This window comes from Chamaea fasciata, unplaced genomic scaffold (genome assembly GCF_029207755.1).
Source record: "Chamaea fasciata isolate MVZ Bird 193981 ecotype frontalis unplaced genomic scaffold, bChaFas1.0.hap1 SCAF_17, whole genome shotgun sequence".
NCBI classification, from domain to species: Eukaryota; Metazoa; Chordata; class Aves; order Passeriformes; family Sylviidae; genus Chamaea; species Chamaea fasciata.
The window spans coordinates 14,731,251-14,755,236 of record NW_027094102.1 but is presented as its reverse complement, the minus strand read 5'-3'; the positions used below and the strand labels follow the sequence as shown (position 1 = coordinate 14,755,236).

The 23,986-nt window shown below is 59.5% G+C and overlaps 1 protein-coding gene across 4 annotated transcripts in view; it reads right to left on the bottom strand.

Annotated features, from left to right (window-relative positions):
* DLGAP4 (DLG associated protein 4) overlaps positions 1-15,310 on the bottom strand; it is a 62,203-nt gene extending 46,893 nt beyond the window's left edge. Inside the window, exons 1-6 of one of the 4 annotated variants that reach the window (XM_066199281.1) lie at positions 14,293-15,276; positions 13,697-13,750; positions 6,584-6,801; positions 4,066-4,180; positions 1,360-1,410; positions 16-262 (exon numbers count right to left, since the gene is read on the bottom strand). In XM_066199281.1, coding sequence (XP_066055378.1) covers positions 16-262; positions 1,360-1,410; positions 4,066-4,180; positions 6,584-6,801; positions 13,697-13,750; positions 14,293-15,243 — 1,636 coding nt within the window. In that variant the 5' untranslated portion in view covers positions 15,244-15,276. Of the gene's footprint in view, positions 1-15; positions 263-1,359; positions 1,411-4,065; positions 4,181-6,583; positions 6,802-13,696; positions 13,751-14,292 lie in introns of all 4 variants that reach the window. The other 3 variants (XM_066199278.1, XM_066199279.1, XM_066199280.1) reach the window with 3 other exon arrangements.
* Between the last annotated feature and the right edge of the window lie 8,676 nt (positions 15,311-23,986).

Genomic DNA, 23,986 nt, shown 5'->3' with positions numbered 1-23,986 from the left:
CGCCGCTGCACTCACTGCTGTTGGTGGGCAAGGTCCTGCTGCTGCTGAGGCTGCCCGTGGGCGGCGGGGAGATGGAGCGGACGGAGCCCGTGTCGTCCTCCTGGGAGCAGCCTGCCTGGATGGCGCGGAGGTAGCTGTGGCTCCGGGATCGGAAGTAGCTGGGCAGAGGCAGGTCCAGCACCTCTGCAGCCGCCGACTCGGCCTCGCTGTAGGTGGAGTCGCAGACGGGCTCGTACTGCTCCCCCAGCTCCGGCTCGGGTGCCTGCACGGGGAGAGGGGCGGCCCCAGTCAGCCCCTGCCTGTGGCCGCCCTTCCCTTCCCTTCCCTCCTCCTCCTCCTCGCCCTCCGGCCACTCCTCCGTGGTCCCACTCACGGCAGGGGGGACGGGAGGTGCAGTGGTCAGTGCTCAGAGGTCAGAGGTCAGTAGTGGTCAGTGCTGCTGGGGCACAGCGTGCTTGGGGCTCTCTGCTGAGAGAGGGAAGAGGGGCTCCTCCTTGGAGGTGAGAGGGTCCCTGCTTGTGGAGTAGAAGACACTTACTAGCCAAGTGCCTGTGAAACACCCCCATTCCTGCTGGTGAGAGCACGTGTGGCCAAAACTCCAGTCCAGCCTCTGCCAGGGCCCCTGTCCCAACACAGCTAGGACACCCCAGCCTCAGTGTGAGACCCCTGCAGGGCGGGCTTGCTCCTCGGGGGACAACATGGGAAGACAGCAGGGGAGAGGAGTGGGCTGGGGAACAGCCCCCACACTTGCCTGGGGTGCGTTTCGGAATCCACCCCAGCCATCCCTGGTGAGGGCCAGGAGAGGGCTCGGCTGTGGCCAGGGGTGAGCAGGGCAGGAGCAGCTCTCCCACTACCCCTACCTTCCCCCTTTTGACCGCAGCCCTGCCTTGCTCTCCTGTGGCAGCTGCTGGGCAGGCTTGGTCTTGGGAGAGACTCAGCCAGGTCAAACCAGACCCAACACAGAGCAGACCGTTCTGAAATATAGGTGAGAGATGGTGAGACTGGCCCTCTTGCCCACGTCCATCTCTCCTGGCCCTTTCTTTCTCCTGGCACACAAGGACATTGTTTCTGCCCAGCACTGGCATCTGAGCTCCGCTAGGTCTGGCTTAAGAAGTTCATCTGCTTTCCCCCTAAAACTGATGGTTCCTAAGCCCCTCGCTGGGCCCAGGACTCGAGCTCTCCAGCTGTCTTGCAGTGCCTGGGTCAGGAGTGCCCTCTCCTCCTCTTTTCCTTCTCCTCCTGCTGCTGGCCTGGGCATGCGCTGACCCCAGAGCCTGCCTCACACCCTGCCACGGGTGTCCAGGCTGGCCCCAGAAAGCTCCGTGAGGAAGGATGAGAGAAACACCAGCGGGACAATACCTGCTCTCCATGGGTAAATATCTGAGGGATAAGTGAGGGGGGTCCAAAGATCTGGAAGAAAGAGTTGGAGAAGGTTAAAGGCCAAGAACAGGGGAGCCCCTCACACAGACAGCCACTGCACAGGGACCGAGGACAAGGGGACCGGGGAGCCTGTCCCCTGGGGCCACTGCTGCTGACACTTCAGTACAAACTGCAGAGCTCATAAGATGCCAGGTGAGGCCACACAGGCCCCTCAGACAGCGCCACGGACACGGCAAAGCTCCACAGGACACCTCAACCACGGGAGAAGCTGCTGAGCATTCAGCCTGCTGTGTGCACCATATCCATGTATACCCACAGGGGACACTGGGAGCACACCGTGCTGGGACACCCCTCTGCACACAGGGGCAGCTGGAAAAGGTGGCCGTGGCTCCCACTGAGCACCTCTGGGTAGCCCCAGCACTGGCCAGCACCTCACAGCCCGCAGGGCCAGGGGCGTGGGCAGCCCGAGTGCTCCGTGTGGGGAGAGCTGTCCTTCAGCCTCAGGGCTGGGCTGGCCGCCTCGCTGCTGTCTCCCCGCGCCAGAAGAAGCCACACAGAAGCTGTTCTGCCTCCCCAGCAGAGCAAAGCCACGGCACACACTCGGCATACGGACAGATCCCCAACAGACACTGCTCTGCCCGTGGGGGCATGGCTGCCTCCACCTCTCCACCATCGGGGCTCTGCCTGGCACCACCTGCCCAGGATGATCCCTCTAGGGAAGAATCCAGGTTCAAAGTGTACCTGAGGGAAGAGGTTTGGCTCTGCGCATGGGCCCGGCCCTCTTGCATAGGGCACAGCTCATGGTGGGGCTTGGCAGTGTTGGGGTCACCAGCTCTGTCCCCCTTGGTGTGACAGGGGGTGCGGCACACGCACCTGGTGATCCCCAGACTGCCAGAGGGTTGCACGGTGGAGCTGGGTGGGGACAAAACCAGGCAGAGGGGACTTGTCTGTCAGAGGTGGGGGTGTTTCCATGTAGGAAGACACTGGGGTCTGGCTGGGCACACAAAAAAGGTGTTGGAGGTCACACAAAAGTGAGGGCAGGGCAGGAACTGCCTTTGGCACTGGGATGGATGAGACCAGCATGCACTGGCAGATGAACCAGCTTCATCCTGGATCAACAGACATGCAGTTTGTGGGAGGCCTCTCAATCCCAACCAGCTGCAGCTGAACTCTGGTTTTCAGGGAACAGTGGCAGAGTGCATGCGATGGCAGCAGCCCCCGCGTAAGTGGGTGCTGTGGCAGTTGATGTGCCTCCAGCAACCCCAGTGCCACCAGTCTGGCTCTGGGCTGGCTGCCTGCCCAGCTCCCGGCACATCATGGCCTGCTCAGACCCTTCAGCTCTAAGACCCTCCTGATGTCTCCATGGGGGTGCTGCACTCAGCTCTTGGAAGCAGCTCTAGACACGGATAGAGCACAGACCCATGGCCTCCTGCAGAGACTTCAGCACAGACTGACATGCAAAGGACAAGGACACGACGGTCCTGACCCCGCTGTGCACTGAGACACCCAGCACATTGCTGCTGCTGCTGCACAAGGAACAGGACTGAGCACAGGGAACAGGAATGCCCAGCAATGCCCCTGCTCCCCTGAGCTCCCCTCCAAGGGCTCTGACCACTCTGGGACAGCAGGAGACTACAGCCAAGGGGCTCAGAGCCCCCCACACCTGCATGGGAACACAGGCAAGGACATGCCCTTTTCCCCCTCTGCACCCCAGGGCTCCTGATGCCCACCCCACTGCTCTGGCCCCCCCTGCTCACACAGAGCAGCTCTGTGGGTGCTCCCCATGCAGACACAGGGACAGATGGGAACAGAGGCCCAGGGTGGCAGGGCTTGCTGGGTGAAACTGTGGAGCCATCGCTGCCCTGCAGTGAAAGGGCTGAGATGAGCACACGAGACCTCTGCAAAGGCTCGTCCTGGCACGGTTATCTCCCAACCTGGGGAGCAGCTCCAGAGAAATCCCACAACCATAGTGTGGGAAGTTAGACCCATTTTGCATCAACTGCATCCCAAATGTTGTGGTTGGGGCATGAGCCCACCTTGTGGCAAGGGGTTTGCCACCCTCTGCCAGCATCTCACAGGCATCCTGGGCTTTGCCATGGGGCCCAGGAAAATACAAAAGAGACATCCCCAGCTGGCTCCAGGACAGCCTCCCCAAATACAGGCACCTTGTTCCTGGGTCCAGTCTGCTGCGTGAGGGGTGAGGTCCTGAGCTGAGCAGGGTGACTGTCCCTGGTGACCCTGCAGGGTCCCAGGCTGGACACCACCAGGGTAGGTTGACCCTGGTGCTGGACCCACCCAGTGGGCATGAGGGGCTTTCAGCAGGGTTGAACAGCCTTGCAGATGGTTCTGGGGGGTGACACAGTGACACCCGGCACCCAGAGCAGCCCTGAGCTTCCCCCAGCACTGTGGGGCACTGTCAGGGTTACCATACCTGTGGCAGAGGGATTTTGGCTGCTCCAGCAGCGTGAGAGGAGGCAAAGCTGAAGGAAGGAGGTCTAATAGGAATCCTGATTAAAGAGCTGGCCATGACACTTTGGTAAGGCTGCCAGGGAACAGCCTGTGCAGTTCCTGGAGCACAGCCAGTGCCTTGTTTTGAAGAGCGAAGAAGATGCTCCCTCTCCCCTGAGCTGGCCTCCTCCCTCACTGGCGGTGCCAGCACAGTGGGTCAGCCCTTCAGCACCTCACCTGGTTGATGCAGCTGGACTCGTTGACACTGTCAGAGATCTGGTTGTATTCTTCCTCCCAGGTCGGGAACTTCGGAGGTAGGAGGATCTCAACAGAATCCAGGCGGTCCAGGCTCCTGCAGCAGAGAGAGGGTGTGAGGGTGTCCCCATGGCAGGGGCAGTGCTGGGGCAGCGCTGGAGCAGAGCCAGACCACCCCTGCCCACGGCCAGACCACTCCAGCCCACTGCCCTCTGCCAGGCACAGGCAGGAGTGGCAGCACTGAGCTGATGCTGGGCAGTGCTCCCTGCTTGGCTCCTGGAGAAGGCAGCACTTCCTCACCCTGCTGGCCCCTGGCTGGGGCGCGGCACACAGAGAAAAGGTTGTGGGGTGCAGTGGAAGGAGAGGAGCAAGATTTTGGGTCCTGCTGCCCCCAGGAATGAACTGCAGATGCCAAGTTAGCCCAGCTGAGCCCCAGGGAGCATGTGGGATCTGTGCCAGCCTCCCATCACAGCACTGCCTGGATTGCTGGAAAAGGCGGGAGAGGCAGGGTGAGAAATTACTTTTAATTTGTATTTTGTGGACTCTGCAATTAGTAACAACTGCAAGATACGTATATTTCCATTTGTATAGAGCAACCCAAAAGATCATCTGGAAGAAGTCCAGTGCGAGCCTAGCTGAAACGACAACGCTGCATGGGCTGGGGATCAGTATTTCCAGTACAGCTTTGCTGGGAGAAACTGCCACTAGATCCTGGGGCACAGCAGCAGGCTCTGCACAGGAGGAGAGCAGGGCTCCCACTGGAGCTGACCCAACTCAGCCCTCAGCTGAGACCCAGGCACATGGGGGCTGGGAGGAGTGGGGAAGGATGGGGCTCCCGTGGGGCTCTCTTCCACCATGGGACCCTGTGAGAACGAGTCCTGGTCACGGGCTGGGTACACGGCGGGGGACATCGTCAGCCGCAGTAGCCCAGGACAGCTGTGGAGCCACTCCCTCTGGAATCGCCCATGATCCCAACAGAGGTCCTCACGCTGCCACTTCCCCCGCATCTGCCAGGGCCGTGCGTGCAGAGGTCTCATTGTCACCTGTCCGGGGACAGCAGAGCTGAGGGCACGGCAGGCCCTGTGCAGCATGTGGGCATCCCACGGGGGATCTGAAGTGTCTACCCTGCAGCGGGATGGGATCAGGGAATCGTCCCTTCTGCCAGGGGAGATGGAGGAGACACCGAGGCCACTTGGGGACCAGGGGCCATGTGACACCCCCAGCGCTGGGCTCCCTGCTGACTGCCGGCTTTCCCTCACGCTGAGGGTTCTGTCCGTGAGCTCCCACCGTGAGCCAGCCGCGTCCTGGCGTGGGCAGTGTCCCTGTGCCATCCTACCGGCCTTCACCCCGCCTGCCTGCGGGGAAACCACAGAGCGGCCAACAGCGCTTGGAGGGGCAGAGACCCTCGCAGAGGCTCTGCGCCCTGGCCTGGCGCCGGCTGTCCCTGCGGCCCGCCCATGCCGCCACAGCCCGGGCTCCGCCGGCTGCCGGGGCGCGGGGCGCGGGTGGGCGGCGGGGCCCGGTCACCAGGTGGCGGCCGCGCTCCGCTCCCGGCCCCGGCGTCATGCCCGCTTTTACTCCCGGCTCCGTCCGCGGCTCCAGCGCCAATCCCGGCTCCATTCTCGGCTCTGTCCCTGGTTTCAGCCCCGACTCTACCCCCGGTTCCGGCTCTAGTCCCGGGTCTATCCCGATGGACGTGGTCTGGCGGGACGATGCCCAGGGCAGAAGGAGCCCCAGCCTCTCTATTGTGGGTAGTTTTCACCGGAGACTCCAGGACCCCACCCTGCTCCCCTGGGGAGGATGTGAAGGCTCAGAACAGGGACGGATCCAGAGCAGGCACTTCCAGGGCTCCCCACAGCTGATTTTGTCACCGTCTCCCAGCAGAAAGCAGCACTGCCCAGGTCACTCAGAGCCCGTACTGCGGGACCAGCCTTCGGCACAGCAAAGCTTCTGCTCTGCTTCCCTGGCTTTGTCGGGTTCAAACCACTGCGGGTTTTCCTCCTGCAATACCTGGTGCCGAACCTCTCAGCTCCTCAGGAAATCATCCAGCCCAGCATCCCAACTTTCTGGCTTGTCACAAGGTGCCTGGACACCTCTGGAGCAGAGCAGCTCCAGGCATAGTCGCAGCAGGACGAATGTCCTCGGCCATGCTGGGTGAGCAGCTTCCATAGCCAAGGGACAACCTGGGGTTGGGATCTCTGCATTCCCCCAGAGCAGAAGATGCTTGCAGAGGAAATCCCCACAGCTCCATTAGAGGAGTGCTCTCCCCATGGCTGAGGGGACAGGGACCTGAAGCAGCTCCTAAAAGCAGGGCAACTGGGAATCACCAGGATGGGGATCCTCACCAGATGAGGATCATCTCTCTGTCAGAGCTGGGGTGCAGGTGCCCTGCTGGGCTCTGATGGCACACGGGGCCTCTTTGGGATGCTGCAACCCAAGGACTGCTCCAGGGGTGGCCCTGAGGATGCATGCAGAGCTCCCAGAGGAGCTCTAGCGTTACCTTTGTGTGGTGCTCTGCTCACTCAGGGACTGTTGGGTGGCCTTGAGGTAACTCTGCCTCCGAGCTGCAGTTTTCGGGGATGGTTTGGGGCTGGTTTCTGAGTCTTCGCTATCATCATCCCCCATGGCTTTGATGTAACTCCCGCTCCGCATGCGCCGGCACGGGATCTCGCTGTCCTTGTCCCGGGACAGCGTGTTGTTCCACTCCCCGTGAGGCACCTGCAGGAGGAAGGGCAGTGTGAGCAGATGTGAGGGATAGCACATGCCCACGATCCTGGGACCAGCGGGATCATGGGGAACTGGGGAGATTGTTGGACCTTCCACTGTAGCGTAGTGGGAATAAGCAACACAATTCCTTCACAACCCTCCCTTACCAGTTCATGCCAGGCACCCTTGCTTTGGTGGCCTCTGTTTTAGCACATCACAGCCATTCCCCACTGCTGGACACCTCCATCCCAGACATGCTCACACAGCCAGGACAAGCTGCACGATGCCAGGCGTAACAGGGGGAAGAGGGGGCAGTGACAGTCTCACTGAGCCTGTGTGGGGCACGGGGACAGGGCTGGGTGTGGGTGTTCATCACAAAGACCACGTCACTGAACGTAAAATTGCTGTCATGGAGCATGGCTTGGGGCTCAGAGCCCAGACCTTCATGGGCTCTTTAAGGTTTTGAGTTGAATGTGACTGAGTGGCTGAAATTACTTTCTGGAACCAAGTCAGGCTCTCACAAGTCCCTCCAGAGCAGCTTGGGTACACAGACCTTGTGCTGGCCTCTCTGCAGAGAGATGTGCAGCACCTTGGGCATGAAAAGCACTTCTAACCCCACCAAGATGACAACTCTACAATTAATTTAAGGCAGACATGGTCTCTTGTTCTCTCAGTAGAGAGGAGTGAGCTGATGGTCCCACAGGAGGCCTGAAGCATTGAGCAGCCACAGTAGCCACCACCCTGCCTGCCCATCCTGTGAAGTGTTTGTGGGGTGGACCAGAGGCAGAGCCAAGGTGCCCAGGACTGACCAGGACGAGCCACATGTGGTGTGGGACAAGTCAGGAGAAAGATGGGGAAGCCCAAGTTTCCAGGAGCAAGCCTTGGCTCAAATGGATTGCTGCTGGCCTTTCTCCTGCCCTTGAGGACATGGCCAAGGAGCAGCCAGGCCAGGTGGGAGGATGCAGCAATGTCCATGCCATGCCAGGCCCTAACCCAGGGCCACCCAAACTGCTCCAGCAGCAGCTGGGGATGCCATGGGGACAGTGACAGGTCTTGTGCTGAGCACACCTTGAGCTGGTGAGAGATTCCACCTTGGCTCTGCTGGATGGAGCTGCTGGACCTGCCCAGGTGCCCAGGGAGCCGTGGGACTGAGCAGCCATAGCTCACACAGTGCTCCGGGGATGCAGGGCTGTGTTGCAGCTGTGATGAGCCAGAACCCTGTGGTGCCTGTTCCCATCCCTGCTCCCAGCAGGGCTTCTGTGGGAGCCAGAGCCAGTCTGAGGTTGTCTGATGCTGCTGGGTGGTAGCACCTTCAGGTGAGGTTCAGATCTGCAGGCTGCAGGCTGTGTCCAGGTGCAGGCTCAATCCATATACCACAGCCGAGGGCTTTCTCCTTCCTGAAGGAGCAGGGACTCAGCCCATGTCCCACCAGCCTGCTCCACGTGTCCGCTCTGTGGAACAGACCCCAAACCACCCTTGGGGCTGCTCTGGTGATAGGCCCCTGCCTGGAGTGTGCCCATGACCCAGCACCCACATTCCTGGGAGGTGTGGAACAGAGCCAGGGCTGATCCAGGTGTGTGAGATCCAGCTGGGGACCGAAGTGGAGCGAGTCTTCCACACTGGCCAGGCCTCCCTGGACCCACGTGCTGCTGGTGTGGATTCTCCCAGCTCTTTCCACTCTGCTCCTGCAATCTTTATGCTTGGCCATGGCTCCCAGGCTGGCTGCTCACACGACTGTCCAGCTCAGGGGCTGTGGGTGTCATCCATCAGGTCCTTACAAATGCAAGAGCTGAGAACCCTTTCCCTGCCGGGTGTGAGTGCTGCTTCTGCCCCAGCCCCTGTCTCTACTGGTGGCCTTGAGGCCAGGAGGGACCCCACCCCACTGGCTCCAGCTGAGTCTTGCCACTGGAAAGATCCCAGAGGTCACTGGGATGCTTGGCTCTGACCCTTTCTAAAGGAGACAAGGACTCTGAGAATCACTTTTATATTGATCACCTTGGTGTCAGGTCTGACTGGAGACTGAATTTTATTGCCTGCCTTCTTGGGCTGAGCTGCAGCTCCTGCCTCTGGGGTCTGGGCCGGCATGGGGCTGGAGAGGGCAGGCAGGGCTGGTGAAGAGCTGGCAGGGCTGGTGAGGGCAGGCAGGGCTGGTGAAGAGCTGGCAGGGCTGGTGAGGGCAGGCAGGGCTGGTGAAGAGCTGGCAGGGCTGGTGAGGGCTGGCAGGGCTGGTGAGGGCAGGCAGGGCTGGTGAAGGGCTGGGAGGGCTGGTGAGGGCAGGCAGGGCTGGTGAGGGCAGGCAGGGCTGGTGAAGGGCTGGCAGGGCTGGTGAAGGGCTGGCAGGGCTGGTGAGGGCAGGCAGGGCTGGTGAGGGCAGGCAGGGCTGGTGAAGGGCTGGCAGGGCTGGTGAGGGCAGGCAGGGCTGGTGAGGGCAGGCAGGGCTGGTGAAGGGCTGGGAGGGCTGGTGAGGGTAGGCAGGGCTGGTGAAGGGCTGGCAGGGCTGGTGAAGGGCTGGGAGGGCTGGTGAGGGTAGGCAGGGCTGGTGAGGGTAGGCAGGGCTGGTGAAGGGCTGGCAGGGCTGGTGAGGGCAGGCAGGGCTGGTGAAGGGCTGGCAGGGCTGGTGAGGGTAGGCAGGGCTGGTGAAGGGCTGGCAGGGCTGGTGAAGGGCTGGGAGGGCTGGTGAGGGTAGGCAGGGCTGGTGAGGGTAGGCAGGGCTGGTGAAGGGCTGGCAGGGCTGGTGAGGGCAGGCAGGGCTGGTGAAGAGCTGGCAGGGCTGGTGAAGGGCTGGCAGGGCTGGTGAAGGGCTGGGAGGGCTGGTGAAGGGCTGGCAGGGCTGGTGAAGGGCTGGAAGGGCTGGTGAGGGCTGGCAGGGCTGGTGAAGGGCTGGCAGGGCTGGTGAAGAGCTGGAAGGGCTGGTGAGGGCTGGCAGGGCTGGTGAAGGGCTGGCAGGGCTGGTGAAGGGCTGGCAGGGCTGGTGAAGGGCTGGCAGGGCTAGTGAGGGCTGGCAGGGCTAGTGAGGGCTGGCAGGGCTAGTGAGGGCTGGCAGGGCTGGTGAAGGGCTGGCAGGGCTGGCTGCAGCCCCTGGCTGAGGAGGGCAGGGCCAGCCAGCAACCAAGTGTGCCATGCAGGACAGGGACTGCAGGACAGGGACTGCCTGGCTGTTCCTGTGCAGGGCCAGTGCTGGATGGTGTGGGGCAGTGAGGGGTGCTGAGCTCAGCCCGGGACAGTGGGGGCTTTAAGACCTCAGGATCCTGCAGCTGCTCTGCTGCCACTGCTTGAGTGCACGGGCTGGGGGCTCCTCAGTTCTGCCATGGCTGCTCCATTTGCTTCCTGGACTCGGGCTCTTGGGCACAGCAGTACAAAGAGAGTTCCAATGTGTGTTTCTCTGCTGGTGCAGCCCCAGCTCTGCCTGGCCCACTGGGACCTGTCCCTCTCCCAGGAACAGACTCCCTGGGGCATCATGACAGTGCCTGATCCTGACCAAGCTGCCTTAATCCTCCTTTCCCTGCCTCTCCTCTGCTTTGTGCCCTGGCAAGGCAGCAGGACACAGAGCTGCTCTCAAGGTGCAGCTCTGCACTCCAGTTCAGCAGTCAAGGGGAAGGAAGGAAGTTGCTTGGGAGGACACCCTCTGAATCCGCTGCCCCACTTTGGAGCGTGTCCCATCTATGCCTGCACAGAGTCCACCAGGACTTTCACAGCTCTCACTCCTGTGGGACAGAGAGCGGGACAAGTGTTTCCTAGGTGTCACACCTGCAAAGACAAGCAGGTGCCCTCGGCCACCTCGGGTACAGGGTCCTTTGGGTGCTGTTCACAGTCCTCTGGGGTGCTTCTCTGCAGGAGGATGTGAAGAGCCTGTCCCACAGTCTGCAGCTCTGCGATGGGGGTGACGAGCCCAGAGCAGCTTCTGTGATCATGGACAGATCTGACAGTGGCCAGTGCAGCCCCTTAATGGCACCAGAGTTCCTGGCAGGTGAGACCTGGGGCTCTGAGCACAGACTGTGTGTCATGCCCAAGTGGCCATGAAGGCACCCAGGCCAGGCACAGAGCAGCTCCTCACAGGTGGTGGGGCTCTGCTGCCCATCCTGCTGCTCTCCCAGCTGTGGCCTTGGCTCTGCCCGTCGTGCTTTGGTGTGGACGGAGTGGCCGTAAGATGATGCCCAGGTCTGGAGACGTTATGGGGACCTGGGGGCTGCAGGATGTGGGTCCTTCCTTGTGCCCAGTCATGGTCCATGTGGTGCCATGCAGTGCAAGGATGTGGGATCCAGGCATGTGTTCACTCCTGGAGCTGGGCTCCACTGCTGCCACGACACTGCACTGTCACCAAGTGCTGCAGTCACTAACCAGCATCCCGTCTGGCTCTGCTGCTCTCCTGCCATGAGCCGAGCACAGAGGGAAAAGGGAAGGGGTCACAGGAGAGGCTTCCTTTGGGGCATCCTCCAGTCCCTGAAGCACTAACAGTGGGGAGTGGGGGAAGGGGAAAGCTCCACTCCCGGGCTCTGGCAGGAGCTGCAGTGCTCCCTCCACTTGGTGCAGGTCAGGGGGAAGAGGCTCGAGGAGCAAACAGGGTTTCCATCACACAAGTGCCAGCTCTGCCATGCAGTTCAGCCCTGCACACACGGACATGCAGCACAGGAACACCCTGCTGAGCACTCCAGGGGTGCATGGGCCATGCACAGGCTCCATTGCTGCAGGCACAGCGCTGCTCCCTCGGCGGCTGTGTCCCTTGTGCTGTCCCACAGGCTCAGCCATAGGCTCAGCTACGTCCTCGAGAAAGCAAGCTGGAGCTAGGTTGTTCCTCTGGCAGGGCACCCTCTGGGAAGGACCTGGGCTGTATTCCTGCTCAGTGACAGCCTGGTGGGGCTGGCATGAGACACTCAGCATCGTGGAGTGGCTGGCACTGAACAGGCCACCCACTCTGGATTATGAATTATTTTCAGGGCTCCTGGGGGTTAAGGAAGCTCTGGTGTGGTCTGACTATGGGTGGGGTTGGGGAGGCTGATCCTGGATGATGCATCAGGTTAATGGTGACTGTCCCCTCGGAGCCCACACACTACCTGTCTTTTCAGTGCTGTCTGCGGATCCACAGCTCCTGCTCACTCCTGCCTGCAGCATCTCCTACTCCATGGAGCTTCTCAGCCTCTTTCCTTGTACACTCAGCTGCATATGGGTCCCATGGGGACGGGGGATGGGGAGCACAGCCTCCCTCCTTGGGGACTGTGCTCTAAGGATGGAGCTATGTCATCCTAGGGACTGATCCGAGACACTCCTACCCTGATGGGACAGGGCTGGACCTGGAGCTGGGTAATGAGTATGGGGTATGAGTGCTTCCAGGCCTGGAAACATAACACTGACCCCCAGTAGTTGCTGATGAATCCCCAAAATACCCAGGCCCTTCAAATGGGGCAGGAGAGGTGAATAGCCTTGGGGGCTTACCCAGCCTGGAGGCTTGGGTGTCCTGTTTGTCCCCATCCCACTCTTGCTCTCCCTCCTGTCCCTGCACCTCTGGCACCCACTGGGCATTTCTGCCTGTCAGCAACCCCCTCAGCAGCAGGGCAGGGCCCCCGTGTCCCCAAGGCACTGGGAAAGCAGATCCTTGCTGTTCCTCCCCTTGGCACATGGAGGGAATGGGCTCGCCTTGTCCCCAGGTATGACAGGGGACATGTGACTTTGCAAAAGGACATTCCCCACACGCAAGCTCCAGAGGTGACTTCTCCACCACCTCTCCTGTGCCAAGCACGGGTTGGGATACAATGACCCCAGCCTCCCGTGAAGTGCCTGAGCCCTGTCCCCTGATCTTTGGGGCTGACATTGGACACCTGGGGACAAGGTGAGCCCAAGCACCTGTGACCTGTCAGCATGGGGGGGCAGCAGGCGTTGTGTTTTTGGCACTGAGTGCCCGGGGTCGTGGTTCTGCTGGTGAACGGAGCACAGGGCGTGCCCCAAGCGCGGGGGACGTTGGTCACACCCCGGTGTCCCCCAGCCATACCAGTCTTGGCTGCTGGCTGCTCCCTGCCCGCTCCAAGTCCAGTGGCACGGGCTGCTCCCTCTGGCCAGTGGTCCCAGGAGGATCAGAGCGGGAGGGAGCTGGGCAAAAGCTCCTCCTCAAAACAAGATCCCTACCTGGGCGCTGCCTGCGTCGGTCGGCGCGGGGCTGAGGGGCTGGTCCCAGCTCCGCGGGGCACCCGTGTCCTCCCAGCCGAGCGGTGGGGCTGCCCAGCTGCTGGCCAGGCCCGTGCCACCCAGCTGTGCCCACAGCCCTGCGTCAGGCTGTCGAGAAACGGAGGCTCATTACATGGGGGGGAAGAAGCAGGGCAGCCTTGCACCCCAGAGCCCACGGGCTGTTGGGGCTGCCTGCTGGGCTCTGTGCTGCAGCCTGAGGGGAACGGGGCCCTTGGAGAGCTTGGCTGCGGCTCTTTAACCTCAAATGCTTAACTGGAAGGAGCAGGGGTAAAGAAAAAGAAACCAGGCCAAGATCATTTTCCCTGCTGCTGTTCCTGATGTAGTCAGTTCAGTCCCTTGGAAATTTGATTTGCAGCCGCGGCCAGCAGGGTATCGGAAGCTGAGTGTGCTTCAATAATTCTTCACTTTTTAAAGCCTCTAAGCCCACTGGGCACAGCCAGGGAAGCCCCTAGCACCTCTGCATTAAAAGGATGCTAGAGCTTTACACACACAGACTGGTCCTCTCCTCCCCCCATCCAGGCCTGGCTTATTTGTCTTCATTCCTCTCTCTAGGGCACAACCAGGTTCACGCTGCTCCGGCGCCACTTTTGGAACCTGTCACAGACCTGGAGCTGCGGGTGCCAGGGTTTCAAACCAGCATCAGCCATGCAGGCCATGCAAGCGGGGCTGGCACTGCCCTGCTGCCCCAGCCCTGCCCCGCGGCGAGCAGCGAGGCGGCTGCTGGTCCTACCAGTGCTCCGGGGAAGCTGGGCAGAGCGGGGCTGGCCGGGCACGCCGGCACATCCTTGTGGAGATAAGGGGGGAGTGTTAGTTCGTGCTGCTGACCTTCAGCCCGTGGGCGGTGGCACAGGGGTCTCCACGGGGACCCAGGGAGCTGTGTCTGGTGAGATGTGACCCTTCAGCATTCCCGGCTGTGGGGGCACTCAGGAGAAACAGCCACACGGGGCAGCTACATCCCCACCTGCCCAGGAGTGTCCCCCAGCATCTGCAGGGCCTGGGCAGGCAGTGGGGACACGTGGGAGGCCTGCAGGAAATGGGATCACACCTAGCAGAGGAGGTGGGGTGGCATGTCCCCGCCACACTGCCATGGTCCAGCACAGCTGAAGCTGTGGGAGATGGGCCCCATCAGCACCCATGTCCCCACAGGAGGAGTAGGGGTCTGTTCCCAGGGCCCTCCCCAGCTCTCTCCTGGCAGTGTGACCTGGGATGGCATCTGAACCATCTGGAAATGTTTGATAAGGTCACACGGGTGCCCACTGAGAGGATGTCCCTGAACTCCCGTGCTCTCCCTACACACAGCGCCCCATATTCCCCCACGGCACCCACCTGCAGGTAGTGGTAGGCCAAGTCCTGGTGGCAGGACTTGGATTTGAGCAAGGCTTTGTCGATGGTGGCGGAGGCCTTCTGGCACACCTCCCGGGCATGGCTGAGTGTCAGCGTGGACCAGGAGCCCCGCTTGATGTAGTTGGAGTCGTTGTTGATGGGGATATTGGTGCAAGGGGTGACCTTGAGGTCGTTATTGCTCTTGGAGGATTTCAGCATGTGCTCACTGATGGTGTTGTAGGCGTGCATGAAGTACTTTGGCTGGCTGTGGTCAGGCTGCCGGCCCAGCGTCATCAGCCCCATGGGGTTGCGGTAGCTGCAGGTGTCGCTGTCCAGGTTGTCATCGGAGCTCCACCAGCCGGAGATGTTGGACCTGGTCCTGCGCTTGGGCTCTGAGGTCTTTGCCCGGTCCTTGCTCTTGCTCCTCCGGTTTTGCTTGGCGTCATCTGCCCCCTTCTTCCCATTCACGTTGCCCTTGGTGGGGCCCTCCAGAGACTGGGACTTGGCGAAGAGCTTCTGCACGGAGTGCACGAGGTGCCGGATGCGTCCCGGGCTCTCGCTCCGGTGCTTCGCGTCGCTCCGCTGGAACTGGAGGGTGCTGAAGCCGTCCCTGTGGATGGGCAGCTGCTTCTCAAACTGGTCGAGGAGGTTGGCAGGCAGGCGATTGATCTTTGTGGCTTGGGCGTGGCTCGGAAAAGGGTTGTCATCTGGGACCTCAAAGTGGGAGTTGTAATGGATGCGGGGGAAAGTGCTGCTGTTGGAGATCTGGTTGTTGAGCGGAAGGAGACAGTCGCCATGGACAGTGTTCTGGGCTGGAAATCGGGGATCCATGGTGAAGGAGTCAGTGGGGCTGAGGAGATAAGGATTCCTGTCCTGGGGGGCATAAAGAGAGTCTTGAGGGGAGTCCAGGTTCTCAGACAGATGGCGGCTTCTGTTGTCCCCTAAGCCCTTCATGGTCCCAGTGCTTCCTAGACCATGGCTCAGGGACAGTGTGGCAGAGCCCTCGCAGACTTCCCTGCAGCTGGAGGAAGAGGACAGATGCTGAGACCCCACTGAGAAACCCTCTGGCAGCCCACTCCTTACTGGGGGCACATCCCTGTCCCCCTCTGAAAGCAAATGCCACCACGGTTAAGGGACAAAGGAGAGAAGCAGAATGGAGGAGGCTGGAGGGGAGGAGAAGGGGTGTGAGACCAGGGGCTGGAGAGAGCAGGGCCCAGCAGAGGAGGGGCAGGATTCACATTCCCACTGCAGTGGCAGTGCTTGTGTGCCTCAGCCACAGGCTGCTTAACAACACTGCTGCTGCTGTTCTGGCGCTGCATGTGGTTATTTAACAGCGTCCCCTCCCCGGCAGCGTGACAGAGGCACTGCCAGCAGGTCCTTGCTCTGTCCCATTTGCTCAGGGAGCTGGAGGAAAGCCTGCTGTCAAAGCCCAGCAGGTCCTGCTGAGCCCAGGCAGCCTGGAGCCGAGCACCCCAGCTTTGCAGGGTGCCTGGTGTTCCCGAGGTGACGGATCCGGGGCTGGCACAGCTCCTGCAGCTGTGCTAATGTGACACGATGGCAAACACCTCCTCTCCAGCTAGTGCTGCCTTCCTGGCAGGTTCTGCCCTGGAGCATGGTGTGTCAGTAGCTCTGCAAGAGCTGAGGTGTTCCTGAGCACTCAGAGCCTGACCTGAGAGCAGCTGCTGGCTGCTCAGAAAATGATTCCTGCTGGGCTGCACCACTCCTGGGGAGTGTCACAGGTGTCACCTGTGCCACCTTCCCAGCCAGCCCGTCTGTCCCCTTTGCCACAGTGAGGGGCTGGGGTCGGTCCCTTCCTTTTGGCAGGTACAGGATCCCTGTGGGGTGGTGGAAAGGCAGCTGGGAGAGAGGGATCCCCTGAGGGATCCTCACTGAACATCTCCCTGGTGGTCTTGCCCCATCCTGCTTGGTTCAGAGAGATCCCCATCTCTACTGTGTTATACAGGGAAAAATGACAAACCTTTTATATTTGATTAAAAGAAAAATCAATTAACATTTCTGTGAGTTGAGTTGTCAATCAATAAGTTGATTTCCCATACTTAAGACTTACTTAAAATCATAGAGTATATAAATGAACTATTTCCTGTTACTTTTTAGTTTACTTTCTTAGTTCCTTTTTGGTTTAGTTTGAGTGTCACTTAAAAAAGAGAGAGTAACTTTTAACATATGCAGATGGTATGTCCCTGTGAGGAGCAGAGTTGGCAGTCTCTGCTCCTGGCTTCTCCCTTTCAGCCATGAACTGGTCTCCAGTCTTCTTGAGGAATTTGTCCCCTATGTGCAATATGGCCAGCAAAAAGGTGTGGGAGTGGAGTCAGTGAAAACTGCAGGATGGCAGGAATAAATAGGCTTGTCTTCCTCACTCAGGGGAAAATGTATTAATAACAAAAAGCAGTCAGAGCTTTAAATAATTGTTTAGAAGCACAAAAAAAAAAAAAAGAAAAAAAAAGTGGAATTTATTCCATGGCTTGATGGGCTTTGCAGTCTTCATTTAACTCTGTTGCTCCCAGTGGGTTGGCAGAGCCAAGCTGGGCTTTCTAAAGCTGCAGGGAGCTCAGCCTGGGTTTCCCATCCTGCTCCAATGGAGACCCCACTCCCCCTCCCCTGAGCCCTGCTCCCGAGGGTCCTGCCCACGCTGACCTCAGCCCAGCTGCCCCAAGGCACTGCCCACTGCCCCCTGCTCTCATGGCACTGCCCAGCACCACTCCCTGGGTGTCCCAGGAGCCCACGCCAGGCTTGTCCAGTCCTGACCCGAGCCCCTGCAAAGGCTGCATGGCCCCATGCATGGCCCCATGCACGGAGTGGCTCCTGCTCTCCTGCTGCTGAGCTGCTCCAGCTGCCTTCACCTCCAAGCTGTGCTGTGCCCATGGTCTGGGCTGTGCTGCTCTGGGAGGGAAGATTTGCCCCTCTCCACCACACAGATAGTGCCCAGGCATTTTGGGGATGGGGACATGACCTGAGCTGAGAAATGTTGACACCAAACCTGAACTTTCTGCCCAAACACCAAATGCAGCCTTAGCCTTGACTGGGGCCCAGCTGCCTCTGGTCCCTGTGGGTGTGATCCTAATTCTGGCTGTGCTCTCCAGCAGCAGCAGCCCCCTGCCCATGGGACCCACTGGGCTGGTGGATCTGGGAGATGCCAGCAGGGAGGCTCAGGATGTGCCAGCTGGCTCCCGTAGTGCTCACAGAGCTGTGACAGAGCCCCGGGTGATGTTCCCAGAGAAAACCCTCCAGGGAGAAGGGAAGGATGGGGTGCAGGACAGGCTCCAGGCTGAGCTATTGATCTGAATCCCAGATGGCTTTGGACGGCCAAGCTCCACCTGCACACCTTGGAGGGGAAGCCCCACAGGAGGCAGAAGCTCAAATCCTCCCTGAACACCACCCTGACGTGCCCAGGTTCATCTCTGCCTGCCATGGCCACTCTCCCTCCCTTCCTTCCTTCCTCCAGCTCTGGAATCCCAGTAAAATCCTTCCCTTGTGCCCAGGGCAATCCTGGCTCCGACAGACGCTGTGCTTCTCCCATCAAAGGAACCAGGCTCCCAAAGGAGACATCACACCCTGATTTGATTATAAAGGGATGTCTCTGGATATTGATAGTAAATACATCTTTGCCTTCTGAGAGCAGCTGATATTTGAAACAGGAATCTCCAGCTAAGGCAACCCATGACTGCCTTGTGCTCACTGGGTTCCAGATAAACTCAAACTGCCTTAAGAATCAAATAAAGTAAGGAAATGGAATGAAATTAAGAAATGTACATCAATGCCAAGCAGTAAGGTCTAGTGTGCACAGGAGGAGAAGGGCCTGAGTCAGGCTGGCTCCAGGTGCCGGAGAGGCAAAAGGGTAGGGAGGAAACACTAAGGGGCTGGGGGAAAAGGAGAGAAGGTTTTGGAGGGGCAGGAGCAGAAAGGATGGGAAGGTGGGAGCAGGGGAGGGCAGGGAGCTCCCTCTCTCCCAGACTGGTTTCCCCCTGTCAAGTGTGGGCACTCATTTCTGTGTGGCAGAGTTCACTGCTCCCTTCTCCTGTGCGGCTGCCATAGGTCCTGATCCTCCTGCCTCTCCTGCCTGCTCCAGGATCCCTTCCCTTGCCAGCCAGGGAGGTGTGAGGTGCATCCCTGCTGCTGGGCAAGTGCCCACCACGCTGTCTTTGCTGCCTCCTCTGTCAGCTAGTTTCCCTGTAAGATGGATTAAACTGTTTTCTTACATTTCAATTACTCTCTGCAATCCTTGGCACTCTGTTGAGACATGGGGTCAGGGAAGGGAAAAGTCCAGCAAGATCTTCCCCACAATCTTGTAGATTTGGAAGGATGAAAAAAGCTTAAAACTAAATCTCCCAAATCCCTGATCCTGCAGCTCACAGACTGGGCATGGGCTGTCTCCTGGGACAGCTGCCCAGTGCTGGTGCTGTGTCACCCTGCCCTCAGCCAGGCACCCCAGCAGGGGTGGTGAGCCCTGCAACACAGAGGGGGCACCAGGGTCATTACAGGAGAAGACCTGTCTAGCAGAGGGCCACAGGAGGGGCTGCCAGGGCCAGGACAGGACCCCTGAGCCCATGGAAAGGGACTGGTTTGATCCCATTACCTCTGTTCCCCTCAGTCTGTTTTCTCAGGACTGCTCTTGCTCTTCCCAGTGGCTTTGCAGATGCTCAGAGGGGATGAACTGACCTGGCCTGAGCTGATTTATGGTATTTTTGTGTGTACCAGACCCCAGCCAGAGGCAGCTTCTTGGGTCTGGTTCACAGGCTGCAGGTTTGGATGGGCTGCACCCAACCCACCTCCAGCAGCACCTCTGACAGCTCCAGACACTGGGCAGGGCTTGGAATCACAGAACAAAATTCCTGAGTGGTTTGGGTTGGAGGGACCTTAAACCTATCCAGTTCCACCACCTGCCAAGGGCTCACTTTCCACAAGACCTGGAAGGTTGCTCCAGGCCCCAACCAACCTGGCCTTGGACACTTCCAGGGATGGAAGTCACTTCCAGGGACATCACTCTCCAGCCATGTCAGGGAGCACTGGCTATGATCAGCTTCTGTGCTGGGGCTCTGCACCACAGGGGAATTGGGCAAACTGATGCCACTGCCCAGCATGCCCTCTCCTCTTTAACTTATGGGGTGGACATGGGTTTCAGGAGATACTGCCCTATTTCTATCATCTTAAATGTTGCAAATCCACCTTAGACCAGCTTATCCTGGGGCCACAGAGAAGTCAGAGAACAGGGCAGACTCCCTGCCCTCTTTCATCAAGTAGGGGACAGCAGGAGGAGCCTCACAGCCTCACCCCACTGCTCTCTGCTCCCGTGTTTCCAGGATCTCTCTTTGCAGCTGGCTGGAATTGCCAGCCCTATCCACGGCAGAGGCCCTGGGCAGGGCTCAGTCCTTCTCACCAGGCCTGGCAGATCCCAGGGCACCCCACACTCATCCACATCTCTGCTCCTTGGATGTGCACATTGGGACTGTAGCCAGAAGTGTTCCACAGGCGTGTGGATGTGGCACTTGGGGACATGGTTTAGCGGTGAATGTGGTCAATGGTTGGACTCCATGAAGGCCTTTTCCAGCCTCACTCATCCCACGGGGGCGCATAGAGCTCCATGTGGCTGAGGGGGGTGTGTGTGACACAGTGCTGTGTGTGTCACATGTGGTGCCAGGGGTACGGGCTGTGGAGGGGTGCACCTGTGACTGGGTGCCCTGGGTGGTACAGGGCTCCTGCAGAACCAAGGAGCTGGGCTGGGGGCTCATTTCACCCTCCACAGGCAGCTCTGTGCTGTCTCCCTCCTGCCTTTTCCCCTGTCCTTGGCACATATGTGCCATGCCCTGTCCCCTCCCTGGCCACACAGCTCTGCTGATGCAACCATGGCTGCCACAGCTGAGCAACGCCTTGACCCAGAGAAGGGCGCTTGAAGAGCTCTCCAAGCGGTGCTGAAGCCATGGCACAGGGTGCCCAGAGCAGCTGTGGCTGCCCCTGCATGTCTGGAAGCGTCCAAGGCCAGGTTGGATGGGGCTTGGAGCAGCCTGGGATAGTGGGAGGTGTCCCTGCCCAGGGCAGGGGGTGGGACTGGATGGGCTTCAAGGTCCCTTCCAACCCAAACCATTCCAGAATTCTCTGGTTCCCTGATTCCATGTACTACTGAGGCAGGGCTGGCCAGAAAGGACCAGGAGCCCCTTGGGTGATGCTCAGGAGAGGCTGGCAGCACATCAGGAGGAGCAGCAGCCTGTAAAATGGGACTGCTCAAAGCACACGTCCTTCAGGAGGAAGCCACCCCTGGACTGACGGGGCTGAGGGCACCCTTCAGGGTCAGCTGGTCCTGCCCTCTGCCCATCAGCTCATCCAGGGCTCCACATCCCCCAGGCTCCCACGCAAACCCTGGCCCAGCCATCCAGGCTGGCTGCAAACACAGGGGTGGCTTTTATATCTGGAACCGGCAGCACGATAATAACGGGCTGGAATCGGGAGTGACGATTTGCAACCCGCAGGGGGAAAATGCCTCCCCTGTCCCTGCTGCCAGGAGCTGAAAGGATTTGTGTGCTGTGGTGCAGGTGACGTGGGCCTGCCCACACGCTCGGAGTCAAACGTTCCCTGAATTAGCAGGAGCTCTGGATGTGGCGCTGGGCGCGGGGGGCTGCTGGCTGCCCGAGCCCGGCATTAATGATGATTCAGAGTTCACAATCTGATCGTGGCCGATAAAAATAGCTGGCTCCTGCTCGGAACAATTCATTACACAACAGACCCTCCTCCCGCCACGCTGCTCCCGGGATGCTCCCACTGCTGGCTCGGCAGCTCCATCCTGGGGCAGAGCCTGTCCTCAGGGATGAGCAGAAGAAAGCACTGCCCATCTTGGGAGGAGGGCAGGGGCCCATCCTGGGATGAGGGCAGGGGCTCCTAAGGAGCCACCTGTGGAGTTAATGCCGCCCACTGTGACAGTGTCACCAGGAGAACCAAGCACTCACTGCACAGCAATGGAGGGGACAGTGGCTTCCAGCAAGCCAAGTGTGTCACCTTTTGGGGGTCCCTCCTTAGGAGACAGGAAATCCTCTAGAGGGCTGGTCTGCCCATCCCTTAAGGGTGTCCCAGGGGCTTACAGCCCATCCTCACAGCCCTGCCAGGCAGCCACAGCCAGGTGAAACACACCCAGTGCCAGCCTGAGCTCAGCAGAGTCTGATCCCTCAGCATCATCCCTGGGGAAGGATTTCCCCACATCCCTCCTCATGTCGGAGTAAATGGTGGTGCCCTTAGAATGTGGGATCTACACAGAGCTCCTGAGGCCCCATAACACCCGAACACCAGTGGTCTGCAGCTTGTTCTTCAGGCCAAGGGGTGTCTCCACTGCTGCCCACTTGGGTGTTGAGAGGGGCAGGATCTGACTGGCACCATCCCAAAATGACAAGGAGTAATTTATCTTATCTCAAGAGTCTAAATACTTCCTTTTTTTTTTTTTTTTTTTTTTTTTTTTTTTTTTTTTTTTTTTTAAATTTACCAGCAAAACCAAAGGCTGTGACAGTCAAAGGCTGTGGTATGACAAAGATTTTTGACTTCAGGTGTTGTCTAAGCTGGAGGAACAGATGAACTCCTGAGAGAGACAGAGAACTTATTTCCATGCAGATGTCACTGGTAATGTAATCAACTCTCCAGGGAGCAAAATCCCAGAAATTCTGCAACCTATTTGTCTGTCCCTAAATAGAAGTTTCTCAAAGTTTTCCATGAGATGGGATTTGCTCTGAATCAGGAAATGCAAAGCACTAAGTAGGTCAAATGAGACAAATGAGACAGATAAGAAAGGGGATTTTCAGGAAGAGAGCAGGACAGCTGAGGAGGTGGCTGGAGTGGAAGGACCAGAGCAGGGAGCTGGATTGTTGTTTTTGAAACCCACCTGCAGCCTCTGCTGCCTTGCAGAGCACTCAGGCACAGGCTGGTGACCACATGGGGCATGTTCCAGCTTGGCTGGAAAAGCAGCTAATGAGAACATTCTGGCCCAAAGCTGACCTGTTCTGACCAGGGCTGTTCAAGGGGTCTGGAGGGGGTGAGGGAGTGTCTGCACAGCCCCCATGGAGTGAGCGTGGGATGCAAAGCCCTGAACACGGCTTCTCTTGCCCTGCCTCTGTCCTGACTCCCAGGATGGAGGTGTCAACCCTTGCACTGAGAATTTGTGACCCAGACAACGGCAGAGACTCGGCTTGGCCTCCTATGCTGCCGCCCTGCCCAAACCCCATCTGAGTCCTCCTGCCTCTCTGTGCTGCCAGAGCCATCAGCAGCCCCATGACCTTGGCCCCAGTGCCCCTCCCAGGGCACAAAGACCACGCTGAGGAGGAGGAACTTCAGCCTGGAGAGGAGCAAACCGAGGTCAAACTTCATTAGAGTCTTCACTAGGGGAAGGTGCTGAGCTCCGCTCTGTGTAACAGTGACAGGACAGGGAGTGGCTGGAGCTGTGCCAGGGCAGGGTCAGGCTGGAGATCAGGGAAAGGTTCCTCATCCAGAGGGTGCTGGCACTGCCCAGGCTCCCCAGGGAATGGGCAGAGCCCCGAGGCTGCCGGAGCTCCAGGAGCATTTGGACGGCGCTGCCAGGCACAGGCTGGGACTGTTGGGGTGTCCATGCAGGGCCAGAGTTGGATGGGTGATCCCTGTGGGTCCCTTCCAACTCAGGACATTTCATGATTCTCTGTCTCCCTGCCCTTAATGTTTGTGGCAGAGGAGTTACAGGATGCTCCGAACGGCTGTAGCTATCACTGCTGCACCACCAGCTGAGCAAGGACGTTTCCTTGCTCCAGGGCAGATGTTCCTGTTGCCCAAACGTCCACATGAAACCAGGCAGTGCCCTGCCTGCACTCGGGATGCGGGGTGGAGATGCTCTGGGCACTGGGTTTGCTCAGTGCCTGGAGCAGCTCCTGCTGCCTGAGGGTCCCGGGGCAGGGAGGAGCAGGTGGGAAAAGCCAGCAGCTCCTGTGCTGTCCCCTCGGAGCCCCGGCTGGGCCCGTGCGCAGCTCCCGCGTGCTCAGAGCTGGGAACACTTCCTTTGTCTCAAAGTGGGTCAGGCGGAGGCGTGACGTTACTATAGCAATGGGCAGGAGATTTCATAACTTTATTTTGCGAGGGGCGTGTTGCAGGATTCGCCAGGAGACGGAGGGAGGGTTGTCATTGACTCACCCTCCCAGCTTTCCTTCCCCAGCCTGCTCCTGCGGGAGCTGCACTGCCCCTTGTCCACCAGCACAAGCCGGGTCTGTCCCCCCCGGCCCCTGGGGAGTCCCAAAGCCACCCCTGGGCCAGTCCGTACCTCTCACAGCTTGCTGGGCTTGGGGACTAGGCCAGACTCAGCATCCTGTGCACCGTGTGTCCCTCTGGGCTCCAGGGCTGTCCCTCATGCAGACCTGTGGGGCAGAGAGAGAAGGAGACATGTCCTCACAGGGATCACAGAAGCATCTTCCTGACCCACATCCCAGGCCACAACCCTGATGCTGCAAATGCTTGGCAGCTCTGCCTGATACCCGGGTTGTGTCCAGCAAAGGGCAAATGGCAGAGAGTGAGGCAGAGGCAGTGCCCACAGGACAGGGAAAGATGTGGGAGTGGGTCCCGTGTCCCTCTGGGTGTCACGTGGGCTGAGAGGATGAGCTGGAGATCAGCCAGGTGGGGAGGAGAACATCCAAAATGCTCCTTGCTGAGGGCTCAGGGCTGGGCACAGCCCTTGTGTGGCAAAGTG